General features: G+C 36.7%; 1 protein-coding gene across 3 annotated transcripts in view; it reads right to left on the reverse strand.

Moving 5' to 3' along the window:
- The window catches only part of Rabgap1l (RAB GTPase activating protein 1 like), a 583,034-nt gene that overhangs the window by 485,419 nt on the left and 76,480 nt on the right, over positions 1-21,135 (reverse strand). For all 3 annotated transcript variants that reach the window (XM_051147664.1, XM_051147665.1, XM_051147666.1), the window contains exon 7: positions 20,516-20,626. In XM_051147664.1, the coding sequence (XP_051003621.1) occupies positions 20,516-20,626 (111 nt within the window). The remainder of the gene's footprint in view (positions 1-20,515; positions 20,627-21,135) is intronic.

Raw genomic sequence — 21,135 nt, forward strand, 5'->3', positions numbered from 1 at the left:
TCTTGGCTTGTTTGTTTTGCTTCCCCAGAAATGTATTAGAAACTTTATCCATGATACTGGCTAATATCATTAGAAACCACTCCACTTAAACTGTCAACTGAAATCCAGTAAGGGCATAGAACACACAATAACTTGAACAGAAAATATTTACTATAAAGAAATACTTAGACTCGATACCCTGTGAGTATATACAGGGGGAGGAAGTCCCCCTCAGTCACAGTCATTGGGGAGGGGAGTAAGGGGAAAATGGGAGGAATGGGAGGATACAAGGGAGGGGATAACCATTGAGATGTAATATGAATAAATTAATAAAATAAAATTTTTAAAAAATACTTAGGGGCTGCAGAGACAGCTCAGCAGTGAATAGCATACACTGTTATCCTGAGGATCCTGGTCTGACTCCCAGCATTCACAGCTACCTGGAACTCCAACTCCAGGAAAAACAATTCTACTTGCTTCTGTGGGCACCTACACTCATGAGCACATACCCCAACACAGACACACAGACATAATTAAAAGAGTAAAAAAATAAAAGTTGTTAAAAAAGAATCATTTACTATAATAGGAGGATAATTATAAAGAAAGAGAAGGCATCCCAAGTAAGAGCAGACTTGGAAAGGGAAGGTAAATCTTTTCCCCAACATTCAGATCTTCCTAAAAAGGCAGAATGATTTTAGCCCTTTGGATAGCAAACTTCGCTGGACCCTCCAGGCAAAGTCAGTAAGCAGGCAGCTAAGTGTAGCAGGCAGAAGAGCAAAGAAAATCAAGATTCCTGGTGCCAACACATAAACAAGGTAGTACAGAGCCTAGAGCACACTGTGTCTATATTGAGAAGTTCACATGAGTGCCTCACTTGGCCAAAACCAAAGGTATGAGATCATGGAGAGACTGTGTGCGTGTGCAGCTGGCATCCAACATCATTCCCACATCTGTGGCAAAAACAAGAAAAACAATCCCAGTACATCAGAAGCAGAAAACACTTTCTTTGCAAAGTGTCCCTCCAGCACCCTCTACTGTCACCATTGAATATCGTGTCTGCTGGAAAAGTAGAACTGTGTAATCTCTATGTACCATGTATGAGACATTTGGATATAAGAATAAGCTGACGACAGCTGACATACAGATTATTATAAATACTGCACAGTATATACAAATATTTTAAACCAACAATTGAGAAATTTGTGCTATAGCATAGAAATATATTATTTACCAAAAATTATATATATTATTCCAAAAGAGTGTCAAAGAGGTCTAAGGTCTGTAGATTTTATTAATGTCAATTTCCTCCTTGTGATACTGAGCTATAACTATGCAAGGGATTACCACTGGAGAAATCTGGATACATGTACATGAAACTTCTATGCAATATTGACACAATTTCCTTTAAATCTATAGTTTTTCAAACAAAGATAATTTTTTAAATTAACACCACAAGGCAGAGAAGCATATCCCTTTAATCCCAGTGGTCATAAGGCAGAGGCAGATGGATTTCTGTCAGCTTAAGGACAACCTAGTCTATACTATAAGCTCCTAGCCAACCAGGGATACATAAGGCAATCCAAAACAAACCAACAAACAAATCAACAACAACAAAACAAACTCTAAGACAACATGTAATAACACATTACAGAAAATAATGTAATAATGTAACACAGTAAGTAATGTTTTCATTACTCATATGGTGATCTGGTTGTTTGTTTGTTTGTTTTTCAATTTGACTCAAGCCTACATATTCCTGAGAAGAGGATATCATAACTGAGAGAATGGTCCCAACTGCCCTGTAGGCAAATCTGTGGGGCATTTCACTGAGTACTGGCTAATAAGAGTAGGGTCCAGCCCTCTCAGATAGTGCCAAGCATGAGCAGGTGGTCCTGGTTTGTCTAAGAAAGTAACCGAGCAAGCCAAAAGAGCCAACCTAGTAAGGTCTGCTTCAGTTCCTGCCTCCATGTTCCTGCCTTGAGTTCCTGCCTTCTCTTGATGAGCTGTGACCTGGGATATGTACAACAAATAAACTCTCTCTTCCCCAAGGTGCTTTTGGTCACTGTGTTTTATAACAGCCATAGAAACCCTGACTAAGACACATGGAAAAGTAATCCTTAAAGTCCTGAGAAGCAACCATATTACAACCACATAGTTAAAGCTTACTCCATGGTGCCACCTCCCTCTACAGGACACTGTATCACAACTAGGAGAGTTCTAGTCCAAAAGCTGAGAGATAAATAGGAGTTTCCAATAATCCACCCCACAAATCACCTGGTAATGCCAAGTGTTCTCTACCAGATGTCACTTGACATAATTGTGTAAGAACATTGGAAGTATTTTGTACAAACAGTAGTCTATCTTCTAAAAGCAAGAAGAAAAAACATACTAACTTACTAAATACCACAGAGGACAAAGAAGTTCACAGAACAGCCTTAGAATATTATGCAGAGTATGGTCTATCCCTTTAAATTTTTTAATCATTATGATGTCTAAAACACTTGGTTTGTTAAAAATGTTCATGAATACATAAATTTACATAGGAAAATAAAGCAGGCTAAGAAACTAAAATCTAGGCAACTCCAAGACTTGAGCATCTTTCTAAATAAAGTTATAATGACCTACAATGATAAAGGTAAAAACAAGTACTCAGAAAATTCAGTAAAATACCTAACATGAGCTTAGTAGAAGGGGAGAGTGTTTTGTTGTTCATTTTTATGGTGCTAAAGATCAAAACTAGGGCCTTGTGAGTGAAGTCCTCTCCCATGGAGAGACATCCCTAACACCCTAACATCAAATTAGCTAAGGCAAAAAATAATAATTCAAATTCTACCATCCATTGACTTAGTAACATCAACCATACTAGGAAACTATTGTGTTTAAGAAAAGAGCCACAGGTTACTTTTTTTTTTTTCCAGTATTCCATGGCTAAGACTCTTACTCAAGAAAATAAAAGAAACGGTACCTGTCAATTAACCCTTGCTATGGTGTATGACATTCATCACTTCCCTTTCTCAGTATATATTTTTCCTCGAGCCACATAGCACAGATTAAGCAGTGAAGCTGAAGGTATTATAGAAACATCTTAATTATTAGTCTGTATCATGTGATATGCCAGTGCCTTTCAGTAATGGTGTGTTGTAGCACTGTCCTTCTTTCCCCAGATGTGCAGCTGAATGTTGAATCCACGGGAGTATGAAAGGGCTGGAATGCAACAGTACAGAGCAGGTAACCAGATAAAATTCAGAACTATAGGATATTATTAAAATAAGAGAAACACACTCTAGCATTGGGAGCCACACAACTCTGTAGGGAGGGAGGAGACTCACTTCCCAGTGCTGCTTTAAAGGGAAAGAGTCTGGGTGACATTCACAAGAACACAGCCTGGCACCTTGCAAACATACAAAATAGACAAGCTGGAGCTCAAGGTCTCCACCCAAACATTCTCATATTATGCTGGCAGACATCTTAAGAAGGATCCTATGTCCGAGCTAACTACGTTGGAGATCGGAAGGCCCTGCACGCTATACTCAGGCCCCAAAGCCTTCTTCTCCATCCTACTTCTCTGGGCAGCTGCAATGACAGACAGCCTCAGCTTCGAGGAAAAACTGAGTCAAATGAAAACTGTATCCAGTAGAAAGAGTGGATGGTAATTCAGAGGAGAGTGGTGGGGCTCTATTATTTAAAGTTGGACTTCTAGAGTCCTTACTCCTCTCCGTTCTACCAATCAGATTCACAGCATATGCAGCCAAATCAGAGGAAAGCACCAATTTCCTGCAGTCCCTTGATGTGACCTGGAATCTAACATACCATACCTTTATAATTGTGAGGACACAGGTGGGTAAAACCCTCCTAAACCTGTTTACCAGCCACGATATTTATTTCCAGTGAGGATTGAAGACATTGCCTCGAAACCCCTTACTCACCTATGTCTGACAGAGATCCCAATGGAGTCCCCAACTCTATAAATGAAGAGGAATCAGAGACCACAGCCCCAATAAACATCTGCATATACTGGCGAGGATCTAGGGAAGGGCTCATAGCATCCCTTAACCTTAAAGTGGCAGCTGGCTACTCAGCCTAGCTCCTAGTGAGTATGGAAGGGCCTATGCATGCTCTGCAATTCTAGGAACCTATTTCATAAAATTGGAAATAATAAGCATTATACAAAGTGCCCAGGTGACAATATGCGAACAGAAGAAATAAGAAAGAAAACATGGTGCCTACAAAGAAAAATAATAAATAAAGAGGAATAGACTCTAATTTAAAAGAAATCTGAAATGAATGAAAAATTCAAAAATAATGACCCTAAAGAAACTCAATGAGATGCAAGAGAATACAGACAAATACAAAAGAATTAGAAAGGTACTGCAGAATATGAATAGAAAACTCACTACACAGAAATTACCTTTAAAAATCAGAATTGGCCAGGTGGATTTCTGTGAGTTCAAGGACAGCCTGGTCTACAAAGTTAGTTCAGGACAGCCAAAGCTACAGAGAGAAACCTTGTCTCAAAAAAAAAAAAAAAAAAAAAAAAAAAAAAAAAAAAAAACGAATTGTTAGAATTTAGGGACTCAACAATGAAATGAAAAGGTTGTAAGAAAGCTTCCATAGCAGATTAAATCGAACAGAAGAATTTCTGTACCTGAAGACAGTTGAGAAAGAGGAGGGGAGGCAGGGAAAAAGAAGAAAAAGCCTAAAAAATTAAGGTAACACACTGCCAGTCTGTGATTATGGATTCTGGTAATTCCAGAAGGTAAGTAAAGGGGGAAAGGCATCTTTAAAAAAAGTTTCCCAAAATAATGGATGAAATTTTCCAAAATCATCAAATGTAGGCACCGACAATCAAGCCAATAACTTCATCCAGATGCAACTAAGGTAGAAAAATAGAGCTTCACAAAGACATGTTCACACATCAAACAAATTTAAAACACAAGAGAGAAATATAAAGTTACATTTAATGGAAGGCCCATTACATGTAATGCATATTTCTTAACGGAAGATATAAGTCAAATTACATAAAGAAAAAAATATTATACCAAACAAAATTATCTTTAAAACTACAGTAAACATTTAGACAAGCAAAATAGAAAGAATTTATGACTGTCAGACGAGCAATTTAAGAAACTTTAGGAAATCTAGCACTAGAAATTAAATGATGATGAAGACTATCATTCAACCCAACAAACGCACAAAATTTGCTAGAACGACAAATACACATAAGAAAGGAACATGAATAAAATGGTCATCAGAAAACTACCTAACCACAAAACAAATGCTAAAAGAAATAGAAGGTACAAAGATATATAAAACAAGCAGAATATTATCAAGATGACACAAGTTCATACTTATTAATAACACAGAATAAGATTAGATTAAATTCGCCAATCAAAAGACATAGGCTGAATAAAGTTTTAAAAAGAAAAAAATGCCAAACTACATACTGCCTACCAGTTCTGGGTAGAGATAAGCATAGACCAAGAATAAAGAGCTAGAAAAAATATACATATATAGATGAAAATAGAACAAATGAGCATGAATAACAATAATATCAGATAATGTAAGCATTGAGGAAAATAGACAGAGATAAATAAGGTCATTATTGATTAATAAAAGGTCCAATTCAACAAGATACAAGTGTAAACATATCTTCCAAACTTGAGACCTTCCAAATACATAATGCAATTATTATTAAATATAAAGAGGAAGATACTCAAGTATAGTAAATGTAACAGACTTAAACTTCCACTTTCCTAAGTGTACAGATCACCCAAACAAAAATCAAGAAGCAAACATGTAAACTGGATCATATAACAAAGTGAATAGACTTAATGAATATATATGAAAACATCTCATCCAATAGCTACTGAGTACACATTCTTATCAGCACATGGAACATTCTCCTGGATTGGCCATATATCAGGTCACCAAACAAGTCTCAATAAATTTTTACAAATTTAAAATATATGACTCTCCTAGACAATCACTTAAAATTATAAATCCCCCAAGTACTGGTTATATAACTCAAAACGGATGAAAGGCTCGAATGTCAGATTTCAAAGCTTGAAACTTGTACTGAAAGTATATGGAAAAATAAATGAAAATATAGACATACATCTGAGCATGGAGGAAAATACCTATAATCCCAGTATTCAGAAGGCATAAACAGGAGACTTGCCATGAGTTTTAGGATATCCTAATCTACAGAATGAGTTCCAAGCTAGGCAGCATTACAAGGAGTGAAATAATCTGTTCCAAAGACACAAACAAAAAAGTGATATAGGTAGAGGCAAAAATTTCCTGAATATGACTCGAACAACCCAGTATTAACCAGCATGGACTGACTGTACGTGAGACCGCATCAAAATTAAATTTAAAGGTTTCTGCATAGCAAAGGAAATAATTATCAGCATAAAGAGACTGCCACCAAGTTGTGAGAACATTTTTCCAGATGTTTGTCTGCCAGGGAATAATATGCAAGATATATAAACAAAACCAAACAAAATCAAAGACCCAAAAAATAACCCAATAAATAAATTGGAAAAATGAATAAAGCAGTACAAATAACAAATAATTACATGAAAAATGTTCAACACCCTTAGCTATTATAGAAATGCAGATCAATAATAAACTGAGATTTAACAGCACTCCAGCCAGAATGGTTATTGTGATGAAATCAAACAACAAATGCTAGAAGAACACAAAGGGAGAAAGACTCTCATGTTCTGTTGGTAGGAATACAAATTAGTACAGTCACTATGCAAATCCATGTAGAGACTCCTCAAAACACTAAAAATAAAACTACTATCTAATCCAAGCATACCACTCCTGAGTATATACCAAAAAATACAAAGTCAACACACAACGATTTACTATTCATTATAACCAAGTTATATAATTAGCCTATATTCCCACCAATGGTTAAATGAATGAAGAAAATATGGGGGCTGGAGCAATGGCTCAGTGGTTAAGAGCACTGGCTGCTCTTCCAGAGGACCTGAGTTCAATTCCCAGCAACCACAAGGAAGCTCACAACAGCCAGGAATTCTAGTTTCAGGGGATCTGATACCTTCACAGACGTACAATGCAGGCAAACAGCAATGAACATAAAAATCAGTAAATAGGGGTTGGGGATTTAGCTCAGTGGTAGAGCGCTTGCCTAGCAAGTGCAAGGCCCTGGGTTCGGTCTTCAGCTCTGGGGGGGGAAGGGGGGGCAGGGGGTGGAAGAAACTGCCTCCAGCGGCTGGAGAGATGGCTCAGAGGTTAAGAGCACTACCTGCTCTTCCAGAGGTCCTGAGTTCAAGTCCCTGCACCCACATGGTGGCTCACAACCATCTATAATAAATAAATAAATCTTGAAAAAAATCAGTAAATAAATGTTCATCATCTTCTTTGAGGTAGTCTGAGTATTGACAGGGGTTAACCTGTCTTATGTCAATGAATCTTTAATAAAAACATCTTTAAATGTCATATCTGTATGTCTCTGAGGTTTTTGGAAGACCTTATGTAACTATTTTACCGTATCTATGAATAGAATTATATCTATCTGTTACACCTAGGATATATATTCTTATAATATAAATAGACTAGTAATCTACATGACCATGATTTGATGAACTAACAATTAACTTGTATAACTTATTTATCCTAAACAGCCTGCAATAGCACTTTCAAAGTATTAGAAGTAAACCTTGTATTCTACTTGAGTTGTATGGATACAATACCTCATATTAGAGTAGAAATACATCTAATGGGTGTGAAGAATAATCTTAAATTTGAATTCTATACCAACCAATGTATCAATGACAGAATTCTGCCTAAAAATGGGCAAGCTTGGGTGCAGGCAGAGTTGATGGCCAAACTCTGCCAAGACAGGGTAAGCAAGTCCTCAATAGTTCCTGTCTCAAAAATATGTCTGTCAAACATATTGAGCCAGAAGGCTGAAGATGATGCTCCAATACTATAGAGAGTCTTGTGTGACTGTTAACGCAGCAAACTGTCTCTGTCATTGTTTTCACTTTGGAAGCTGCTAACCTGCACTTCCTGTTTACTCAGGTAATTAATTTTATTCCTTCTCAAGTCTCTGATAGGGCTGAAGACCAGATAGTTTAGTTTTACAATTAAGCTTGGTTGTTTAGGGGTTAAGATGTTTTTAGGTCTAGATAGATGTTTTAAGTTGACAGAGATGAGATATGATAGATATTTATTTGCATTCAGAATTTTAGATGCACCAAGATAAGAAAGATGTTTTCTTCAAGGTTGCAAATACAAACAGCCAAAACACTATGAATGTAACATTTATATAATTCCTGATTGTGTCATGATTCTTCTGACTTTATGTAGTTTATTAGATATATGTGTAATAATATAAATGTATATATAAAAATTGAATTAATTTTAAAAATGTTAAAAACAAAAAATAAAAATAAATCATTACAATATTTCTTTAAAATTACAGTGCATATACGCATATATATACATATGTGTGTGTGTGTGTGTGTGTGTGTGTGTGTATGTAAAGCAGAAGTGTGCCATACAGAAAAATAGATATAACAAGAAATCATTATGGTAAGTGAATAAGCTGAAGTCAGAAAGACAATTATCAAGGTTTGCAAGATGGTTCAGAGAGTAAGGATATTTGCCACAGAAACCTGGGAATATGAGTTCAATCCCTAGAACCCATATGGTAAACAAAAAAAAGAGAACTGACTCCCCCCAGGCTCTTCTCTGACCTCCACACATGCACTATGGCATGGCACATGCCCAAATGTGCATGCATACAAATAATTAAGAAAATATAATTAAAAATAAATACAAATACAGCATAATCTCACACATAGAATATAAACTCAAAGTAAGTAATAGGGGGACTCTATGAGAACCAGAGGGGAATGGAAGGAGGGGTAGGGAGGCTAAAATTGGATAAAGGGGTTATAAAAATAAAAATACCGTTAAGAGCACCAACTGCTCTTCTGAAGGTCCTGAGTTCAAATCCCAGCAACCACATGGTGGTGGCTCACAACCATCTATAATGAAACCTGGAGCCCTCTTCTGTTGTGCAGGCAGAAATCTGTATACATAATAAATAAATCTCAAAAATAAAAATAAAAATACCTTTAAAATACACTGCACATATTTCTTTAAAGAAAAATAAGGAATCCTTTTACTTTGTACAAAGAATTTACTTTGTCTTACATTTCTAGAGGTTAGAGTCTGTGATAATTGTGTGAAGACACTACACCAGTAGAGGTAGCCATGAGCTCATATATTGAACCAGAATCACACAGCAGAGATAGACAACTTGAAATGACAGCTGTCTTTAAACTCTCAAAGCCACCTCCAGTGATATACTTCCTACAACAACAACCACCTCCTAAACTTCCCAAACAGCACCATCAACTGGGAATCAAGAATTTAGATGCCTAATATTATTGGAGCTACCACATTCAAACCCCACACTGACAGCTTATATTCTACTCTTGAAAGTCACATAAAGGTGGTGTGCTATACCACACACATTCAAGCACACATCATATATACACACCCAGAAAAAGAATTTTAAAAATAAAGTAGAGAGCAACCAAGGAACATCTGAGCCACATACATATGTACACACACATGCTGAACATGCACATACACAAACATGAACACTCACACTTGCTTACTATGTTGTATAGTAAAATGTCAATAGTACTGAATAACAACACCTGATGGTGACCTCTGGACTGCACATACACACATGTGCACTTATGTGCCTACATACACATGTACACAAACACATATAAATACAACACAATAAATTGTAGTTATTTGCATTCATTTGGCAAGGGGACAAGCCAGACACAGAAAAAAAGATACTGCAGGTTCTTTCATATGAAAAAGAAGACGTCAGCCTATAGGAGTATGGAACAGCAAACACTGGAGATGGGGGAGTAAGAGGGGAGACCAACAAGAACACAGTAAGCAATCCTTTTAAAGATGCTGAGGGGAGAGTGGGAAAGGGTGCTAGGTAGAACATGGATGAACATCATCTACAAGTTTATACATGTATAGAAATATCACAGTGTCCCTGATGGCATGTACTTTGTCAAAATCATAGGTTAAATGTTAATTTTAAAAAATAACTCATGTAAATCCCTCTTTCCTAGCAAGGTCAGCAGCTAGTGCCAACTGGACTGCATGCTTGCAGCGAAGCTGGTCACCGCACTGGGGCTTCTGGGGCACTAGTTCACTCTGGCTAGTCCACCAAGCAGAAAGACAACCCTGGAAACACAATGGTGCAGAAAAATCTCTTCCCAAATAGCCTACAATACCCTTCCACAGAGCTTGAAATTACCAGTATTAGAATATAAAACATCCCTTCTATTAATGTACGAAGTATTGCTTCCCAAACTGTCTCATAAAAAAAATAAAGACCAATACTTTACAAAACCAACTCTTAAAAAAACTAATACGGAAAAAAAAAAGTATCTCTCTCAATTTTTTGAGCATGAAGCACAAACTGCAAATTTATGCAAAACACACAAGTGGGTTATAACTAACACTATAATGATAATTGTAATATTTTATATTATATATTGTTTAATATAAAATATATTATTGTAATATTAATATATAAGAATATCTTAATACATTAGTAATAATATATTTGAATCGTCAAATAAGGCCTTCAAAATCCGCATCAATGTGACAGAGTACAGAAAAACATTTCACAGTATATCCACATGTAATGATACTTAAACCTGAGACCAAGGTCAGAAATGATCATTTCTGCTTTGGATGCAATGGAAGAGCTTGACCTCATCACCACTGACTGCCCACGGTCTGGAGAGGTGGCTCAGTGGTTGTAAGTATTGTCTGTACTTCCAGAGGACCCAGGTTCAATTCCCAGCCCTACATAGCAGAGTTCACACCTGTCTATAATCCCAGTACCAGGGGATTCAACACCCTCACACAGCCAGACCTATAAGCAAGCCACCAATGTACATAAAATACAACTAAACAAATCATTAACATGCAGCCCTTCAGGACCTCTCATAAGTCAACAGTCACCTTATTTTCCCATCTGTTTTTATTGTTAGTTTTCTGTTCTATATATCACTCGGCTTTTCTCTCAGAGCATGATGGATTTGAAATCACTCAAAAATTATTTAGGTGCCCCACCATCTACAGTTTTTTTCACTTGTGATTTGTTTTGAAATACACCAAGATGACCAATTTATTTATTTTCTCACTTCTTTGACTAATCTTAATTAATTGTAATCAAGATCTAATTACGTTCCATCCTTAAGAGCACATACTCAGAAATCAGATGGCCTCTACCAAATCCTCGCTCTAGTTTCTAGACAAGGGACCTAGTTACCCTCATTAAGCCTCTGCTCCATCACCTACACAAATTCAGTAATCATAACAACATCTTTCTTGCTCACGTACTGTCAAAACAACTAAACTGTCCAGTGGCTATCAGCAATTAAGTGTAAGTGTAACAATTATTGTTAGTGTTCTCTATCTTATGTCCAGTTCTTAAAGCTTTGTATGTGACATTCAATCTGGGTAAGTCAGAAAAGGAACAAATAATAGAAATTGTCAAACAAGAAGCAGTTCTCTTATTTCTTCTTCAAAAAATATGGTGTATTATTACACACAGTGTTAAAATAATGTACTTCATATTTCAATACATTTTAGCCAATAAAAATTGTATACATTCATTTGTCTTTTTAATTTTTAAGCTGAAGCAGGAAAATAGAAACATGAATTCTAGTAGTAGACAGACTCAACTCAAAATTATCTGTATGACCACAGGCAAGGTGTTAAGCCTCCATTGCCTCACTTTCTTCAACCGGGAAGCCAACATAACAGCACCTCACAGATCACAGTGCCTACAACAGTTCTCAGAAGAGTTAAGTAATAACTATAAAGCTCTGGGTTCCAATGCTGTCCTAGGAGCTAAGATAAAGAGAGGATTTTCTGATAAAGGTTTGAAAGAGACAACTGCAGTATATCAATATCAATATAAGTAATATCAACATATGAGGTGCTCCTGAGTGCAAAGAAATAAAATAGGCTTGTTTCCTAATAAAAACTCAAGACTTTCCAAAAAAAACTAGTAATTAGAATTCCAGGTGGGTGTTGAATGCACCTGGGGTTCAATGTATTATTCTTTCTACTTTGGAGTATGTCAGAGATTTTCTATTTTTATTTTTATATACTTATTTTTTAAATAAATTTTATTTTCTCCTTGACAAGAGAAGTTCAATTATGTTATCTGAAGTATATTCTCTCACACCAACTGTTTTTCAATTAAAAATAACAGTAGCTATGTAGTAAAGACACAAAAGTGTTAAGTATTCTCTTGATGAGACTGCCACCTACTGGATTAATTAAAATCTACAATTTACAGTGCATGATTTAAAGGCATTACGTTCAACATAATAAAAAGCAAAGTTTTGTTTCTTTTGAAAACAGATTAAACTACTTACAATATCTCACATATCACAGATAATTTTGTCAAAGGGAGCATTGTTTTATCAAGACTCACTAGCCTAAAGCAATCTCAAAGCCAATTCCCATTTGTATACTATGGAGATCATCTTCAAAAACAAATAAAAAGAAAGCAAATAATTTAGCATGGATTGACTAACCACTGATAATTATAATCCATATTTGAAAGTATGAGATTATCATCAAGATAGCTTTATTATAATAGCAAGGATTAACAAATGAGACTGAACACAAAACAGAAGAAGCTTCTGCAAAGGTGACAAGGACCAGGTGATGAAACATTCACAGAATGGGAGAAAGTTTTACTAGCTATCCAACTGTCGAGTGATTCATTTTCAAAATGTATACAATTTAAAACATAAAAACCAGAATAAACCAACCAATGAATGAGCAAATGAGATGAAAAGTCCTCAAAGGAAGTATAAATGACCAATAAATCCATGAAAAAACAACCAACAATCTTTAGGGAACACAGCAAAAACTACACTGAGATTCCATCTCTCTCCAGCTAAAATGAATGGCTAGCATCAAGGTGACAAAAAATAAATGCTGGCGAGAATGAGAGAGGGGAAGTGTATATTCCTCGTGCATACTTGGTGGGATGCAAATTAGATCAGCTATTATAGAAACCATTATGGCAGTTCCTCAGTAAACTAGAAACAACTATCATCTGCTCCTATTGACCACCGTACTGTAGAATCTGAAGGAAAAGAAGGGCTCAGATCAGCACACAATAGTTACCAGCATAGCCCCCATGATGCAGCCCTCGTCATAATAACCAAGTCATAGAGTAAGCCTAGGTGTCTGTAATAGATGAATGGATTAAAAAAACTGTACATAATGGAGTCTTACTCAACCATAAAAAAAAATATGTCAAGCCTGGCAATGGTGGCACATATCTTTAATCCCAGAACTTGGGTGGCAGAGGCAGGCTGATCTCTGTGAGTTCAAGGCCAGCCTGATCTACAAAGTGAGTTCTAGGACAGCCAAGGCTACACAGATAAATCCTGTCTCGAAAAACAAAAACAAAAGTTATCTAAGGAAAATGTAATCTAGAGTGAGAGTACCATAAAAGTAAAGGGAAGTATTTGGAAAATGAGGGAGCAAAACAAGATAAGAGGGCAGCAAGAGAAGGTGACAGAGAATAAATATAAGTACATTGTACACATGGATGAAATGTTATATATGTAGTACAGACCAATCAAATGTTTATCTAGGAGGCTGAGGAAATATTTCTGTACTAAAATTATTATTCGTGATAAAATCTGTAAAGTCTCAAACATACACAATTTATCTTTGTCAATAGAAAGAACAGCTCTTTGGTTAAGAGAATTAACTGCTCTACTAGAGAGCATGGGTTCAATTCCCAACACCCACATCTTATATTACTCCAGTTCCAAAGGATCTAATACCCTCTTTTGACATCTTCAGGCACAGCATACACAAGATGCAAAGGCATTTATGAAGACAAAACATTTCATACAGATAAAATAAAACTAAGTAAATCTAAAAAACAGGGGGTCTGGAGAGGTGCTTCAGCACCTGCATGATCTTCCAAAGAACCTGGGCTCAACGTCCAGATGCACAGGACAGCTCACAACCATCTGTAGCTCCAGGTCCAGGTGATCTGATACCCTCATCTGGCCTCCGCTGTACCATATACACACATATGGTACGTATACATACAGGTGATCTGATGATACCCTCATCTGGCCTCCAGCTGTACCATATACACACACATGGTACGTATACATACATCCAGGCAAAACACCCATAAACAGAGCATATATAAAAAGTCATTTTAAATTTAAAAAAATAGAGATTGCCAATTATGGTGCCTTCTGCCAGTAATTCCAGCACTTAAGAGGAGGAGGCAAGATTATCAATAAATTGAAGGTCATGTTTAACAACATACAAAGTTCAAAATCAGTCTAGAGTACACGGGATCCTGTCTCTAAAACTGAGTGAAGAGCCAGGTGTGGTGTGCACGCCTTTAATCCCAGCACTCACAAAGGTGGATCTCTGTGAGACTGAGGTCAGCCTGGTCTACAAAGCGAAGAAGGAGAAGGAGGAGGGGAGGAGGAGGAGGAGAAGGAACGTGACAGGAAGGAAGGAGGGAAGGAAGGAAGGAAGGAAAGGTTAGAGAACTAGAGATACTCATAGGTAGTACTTGTCTAATATTTGCAAGGTCTTGGCTACAATCTCTAACACAAAAAGAGAAGGAAGAGGAAAAATAAATCATATAAAAGCAATATAGTAGGCGGTGACATACAGAATTTTGTTTTGTTTTTCTTTTTGTTTGTCGAGACAGGGTTTCTCTGTGTAACAGTTCTGACTGTCCTGGACTCTCTTTGTAGACTAGGCTGGCCTTGAACTCACAGACATCTACATACCTCTGCCTCCCAGGTGCTGGTATTAAAGGTGTGTGCCACCATACCCAGCTCATACAGAATTATTTTTAAAAGTATTATCTTAACATACAAATGTCTTTGGGAAAAGTCTAGTTATAATAATTCAAAGAATTTCTCTGAGATAATTTAGGAGCAGAAGTTGAGATTTTATGCTCGGGAAAAAATATTTGTGCTCTAAATAGCCTATGTAATACGAGTAACAATAAAATTGAATGTTGCTGAAGAGAGTAAATTAAATTATTTTATGAATATAAGAATAGACCAATGTAACATTCCTGTCAATATTTTCCACTCTATTTTCAAAATGTATATGTAAATGTTTAACAAAGTTAGTAAACAAAAATAATTAGGCACTCAACTACTCCACATAGATTCATCATGGTCACTATACTCAAGCTAATTGAAGTGGAAAAGAATAAGAAATGAATGCTAAGCCAAAAAAGACAATTTAGAGAGGATCAGTGTTTGGGATATTTGTTTTGGGTTGTTTGGGGGGAGTTGTCTGTTTGTTTGTCTGTTTTGTCTTGTTTTGTAGTCTTAAAATGTGCCTTTACAGACTGCTTACTAGTTTTAAGTGGGGAAAGGTAACAGAGAAGAACTCAGATATTTTGATCAGAATCGAATTCCCATGACACTATCAAGTATCTGTAAATGCAGCACTTTGTGAAGTACACATATACAATTTGAATATATAATCTGATTATATACAATCTCTATATACAATTTGAATCTGATCATAAGGAAGTATTAGGCACACACACCCCAAAAAAAGCAATGTTATAGCAAGAGGAACTCAAGTTGAGATGGCTCAGTGCTAACAGTATTTGTCACCAAACCCAACAACTGCCCTGAACTTAATCCCTGGGTGCTACATGGTAGAAGATAACCAATTCAAATTGACATACACACACACACACACATACACACACACACACACACACACACACACACTATAGCATGCCCAAGTGTACAGATATACAAGTGCATACACATGCACATACGCACACAACAAACAAATAAATTTAATGATAAAATATTTTTATTTTAAAAAATGAGGAGAGTATGAAATGTATCTTAGTAACAGGTCACTTGCTTAGCACACATAAGACTCTAGGTTAAATTCCCAGCACCAAAAAGGTCAAGGAAACCAGGCTTGCTGACACATGCCTATAATCCCAAATAGGAAGAGTTTGAGGTCATCAGATATAGAGTGAGTTCAAGACCAGCTGTGAATAATAAGATCCAGTCTCAAAAAGGGGGGAAGTAGAGGGATTATTCTTCGATTATTTTACTTGGTAAAGATAGTGAAAGGCTATGTAAATATCACAGGTTAAAAAAAGCTAAGACAGCCGGGCGTGGTGGCGCACGCCTTTAATCCCAGCACTCGGGAGGCAGAGGCAGGCGGATCACTGTGAGTTCGAGGCCAGCCTGGTCTACAAAGTGAGTCCAGGACAGCCAGGTCTACACAGAGAAACCCTGTCTCGAAAAACCAAAAAAAAAAAAAAAAAAAAAAAAAAAAAAAAAAAGCTAAGACATATGGACATATGGAAACTCAATGCAATATCTAATTCCAGAATGAATCCTGAACTGAAGAATAGATATTACTAACTGGCAAAATCAGACAACAAATGGTATATGATAGAGTGAATGCTAAATTTATTAAAACTGACAAGCATACTATGTATATAAGAGACATTTGTATTCTTAAGAAATATACTTGCAGCCAGGCATGGTGGCTTTAATCCCAGCACTTGTAAGGCAGAGGCAGGCGGATCTCTGTGAGTTTGAGGCCAGTCTGGTCTACAAAGTGAGTCCAGGACAGACAGGGCTATTACACAGAGAAACTTTGTCTCAGAAAAAAAGAAAAGAAAAGAAATGCATTCATAAGCATCTAGGGATATAAAGCTATGTTATATATAACTTAGTCCAAGTTTGTCAGAAAAAAACATTTACATTTCCTGTGGTTGTGCACATGTGTGAGTTTGTGGGGTGTGTGTGTGTGTTTATGTATGCTATGTCTGTGTACATGTGTTAAGCCCAAGGACACCTGGCACATAGGTGTGGGGACCCATGCCAAATTCTGCCATGTCAGAAATTCTGTGCTTAGGCTGTATGCTGTGACCTTCAAGTTGCTGGCCTTTACCTCACCACGAGGTCTTGTGTTCTAGGCAATCCTTGGACTATTTACCTTTGAAAGAAGTAGAGAAGTTTCAACTTGGAACCACCCAGAGGATCTAGGAAGTTCTTACAGGGAACTACTCAGAGAACTAGGAAGTTCTACAGGGAGCGATTTAGGCTATTGTATTCTTGCCTGGGGGCTAAGGTGAGTGAGATAAGAATAGATCATATTGACCTTGCTCTATATATGTTCCTGCTAGTCAGCATTAAAGTGAATCTTGATCAGAAATATCCTGACTTGATTCGTTATTTCTCGCATCTCTGTAGCCTACTTTCAATCCCCACTCCCTCTTTCAGGTGAACCCTGATTCGATTTTTCCCGCGGGCTGGGACCCAACACATAGGTACATAGGTAAGTAAAAAAGAGAGGAAAAGAGAAGGGAGGAGGTAAAAAGCAAACGGTTATCTACCAATATATAAATGTGACTACAAAGTTTAAATGTTCTCTGTAGGTACTTTTTCTTGTTCTTCTGTAAGTTTGAACTTAATTTCAAATGAAAAAAATTCAAATAGTACTAGACCTAATGCTCATCCAAAATTTTTTAAATAAAGGTTGATACATATAAATTCCAATTATATTCTTTTAGGCTTTTAATATTAAATATTATAGTGCTTTTTGTCTTCAGCTTATTTCAATTTTAAGGCACACTGCTATTTTTTAAATGCCACCACAAAAAAAGGCGACAACTATAAGATACCACCAACTGTAAGACACATACAATATCAGAAATGTTAAATATGAAATCATGTCTTTAAATTGTTAAAATACATTTTATAGCTAGTAAAACTATCTAAGCAATTAAAAACATAAATCCATGTACCAAAATGATGAACATATTTTTCTGTTACCTGAAATTAGTTATAAGCTCCAAAGATGGGACTAAGGTGGAAATAAGTACATTTGAGAGAAAGCTGCAAGTAACTGTGGCCAGACACCGTTTCCAAGATTTATAACAGAAGTGGTTAAGGTGCCAAATACCAGCACCTCATCTACTACCTACCTTCATCCCAGTATAGAGATGAGAAGGGGAAACTAAGGAAATAGTTCTAGCATAGAGTCTTGATACACAGAATTTTCTTACGCTTGGATCATCTCCAATCTCCTATTCTTTAAGAACTTGTATGTAAATAACTTTATCAATAACCATGGTTTTAAAATATACCCTTGGGGCTGGTAAGATCATTAAGCAGTTTAGAATACTTTTTGTTCTTGGAAAGGACCTGGGTTCCCACATAGTATCTCATAACTTTCTGTAATTAAAGCTCCAGAAAATCTGATGTCTTCTGGCTTCCTTAGGTACTGTACATATGCAGTGCAAGAACATAAAGGCAAGCAAAACATCTATATAAACAAAAAGTGTAAATATATATGTATATATACTAAGTATATATACATACATACATACACACACATACATACCCATATCCTTGAGACTGAGGAGATAGCTTAATAAGTAAATTGCCTACAGTACATATATGAGACCTGAGTTTGTCCCTTAAAACCAAGGTTAAAAAGCAAGTGTGGTAATGTGTACCAGTAATATGAAGGCAGAGGAGACGGAGAAAAGCAGATCCTTAGGGTTCAGTGGTCAGCTATTACCTAGTCTAACCAACAAGCCCCAGGTCAATGACAGACCCTATCTCAAAAACAAAGGTAGAAAGCCCCTGAGGAGGAACAACACATGAGACTGTGGCCTCCACACACATAGGCACATGCACATATATATAGACAGACACAACAAAAATACTAAACATATACATATATATTGTATATAGACATTGATAGTAGTACTCAAAACAATAATTTCCCTGAGATAAGGGGGTGACTCTAGCTGAGACCCCTAGTAGCAGAGATCATGAAGACTGAAAAGGCCACCCTCTAACCAGACAGGACTCCTATTGGAGAAAAAGAGGGGAACAACAAGGCACCCACAAAAACCTCAATCCAAACGTTACCTTGCCTACAAGATGTGCATGGCTAAAGATAGAATAGAGATTGAGAGAGTATCCAACCAATGCCAGGTCCAACTTGAGACTCACACCAAGGGAGGGAGCCAATACATGATACTATTAACAACACTCTGCTATGATGGGAGTCTAGCATAGCTGTCCTCTGAGAGGTTCCAGCCAGCAATGGATCAAAACAGATGCTGAGTCTCATAGCCAAACACTGGGTGGAGTGCAGGGAGCACCGTGGAAGAGTCATGGGAAGGATAGAAGGACTTGGAGGGAACAAGAACTCTACAAGAAGACCAATAGAGCCAACTAACCTGGGACCATAGGGGCTTGTAAAGACTGAAGTACGAACCAAGGACCATGCATTAATTGGGCCTAGACTCCCTACACATATGCACCCAATGGGCAGCTTGGTCTTCATGTGGTCCCCTAGTAAAGGGAACAGGGGCTGTCTCTGACAAGGACTCTACTGCATGCTTTTCAATCACTACACACACACACACACACACACACTGAAGAAGAGGATATGCTCAGTCCTAATGTGACATGATGTGCTGAGATGGGTTGGTGGAGGGGACTCCCTTTTTCTGAGAGTTGGGAGGTATAAAGGGAACAGGGAGGGAGGGTGGGACTGAGAAGAGATGGAGGGGGCTATGATTGGGAAGTAATTTAATTAATTAACTAATTAGTTTATATATGTATATGTGTTAGATAGATAGATAGATAGACAGACAGACAGACAGACAGACAAACAGACTGATAAATAATTTTCCTGAGAACTAAACTCATATATTCAACTGCAGGCCTCTTTTATCACTGTATTACAGATTGGTTGGTTTCTTGAATATATGCAACACTTGACAATTCTACTGACAATATAAGAACATATTTTTTCTCATACTTCAACTTTACTTTCATCTTATTTATTTGAAAACTGAGACTTTGGATGTGTTTATTAACCACCTAAATAACTTTCCAATAATTTTTTTAATCTTGTCCATTTTTCTCCTTTGTTTTCCTGTCAACCGCTAAGAATATAATTATATTATAGATAATAATTGTCATCTAAAATCAAATTTGGGGGAAATGACCATCTGTTCGTGAGCTTATAAAAAGTTTCTGGACCTCTAAAACATTTATTTACTTAAAAGCATTCCTATGAATAAATACACACACATTTTTCCATTATGCTACTGGAACTTCAGAAGCTTTAAGACACAAAATTAAAACAACTGATCACCCTAGAAGTAAATAAATGTTAACAACAACAAAAAGGATATGAACTAAAAAGGTTGAATCAGTGGGAGGGGGTCTGTAGGGGCAGTAAAGGGTAAGAGGGAGGACAGGCGGGAGATGTAGACTAGATATAAACAACATACAATGAAAGGCCACAGTGAGCAGTGTAGCTGAGCTTAGAAACCAGGCATCTGAATCACATTAGCAACGTCAACACCAGCCTGAGGTATGATATAAGTAAGTAAGCTGCTTACCTCTCAATAGCTAATTCTTTGTTAGAAAGTTGCTGAACTGTAATCACAACCTTCTTCTCTATTCCTTGCTTTATTTTGAAATAAAATTTATCTCTATCCTTAGGCACAGGACTGAAATATTCAAAAATAACAAAAATTAGCAACATAATAGTAGAATAAAATCACACATTCTAAAATGAGAACAAAACAACAAGGTATTAAGCGAAGAGCACTATATTCTTCTTTTGTGTTGTCTGTTTGTGTTTCTCAAGACAGGATATCTCTGTATAGATGTCCTGGAACTTGCTCTATAGACCAGGCTGGCCTCAAACTCAGAGATTTGGCCTGCCTCTGTCTCCGACGCTGGGATTAAAGGTGTGCACCACTACTGCCCAGTGAGAACACTATACTCTTAAGACATATTAAATCTCAACTTACTACAGATAGAAAACAGTAAATTTTATAACCAGCAACATAAAAATTCTAGAAATTTTGATCATGGATTAAAAGAGCCTTATATTTTTATGTCCCAATCAAGGTTAAATGTGGTACCTAAAACTATGACAACATGGTACAATTTCAAATTTAGCTCTTAAAAACTATAAAAAAAAATTAAAATAATGCTTATTTAATCTGTTAAA

The sequence above is a fragment of the Acomys russatus genome, chromosome 6 (genome assembly GCF_903995435.1).
Source record: "Acomys russatus chromosome 6, mAcoRus1.1, whole genome shotgun sequence".
Lineage (NCBI taxonomy): Eukaryota > Metazoa > Chordata > Mammalia > Rodentia > Muridae > Acomys > Acomys russatus.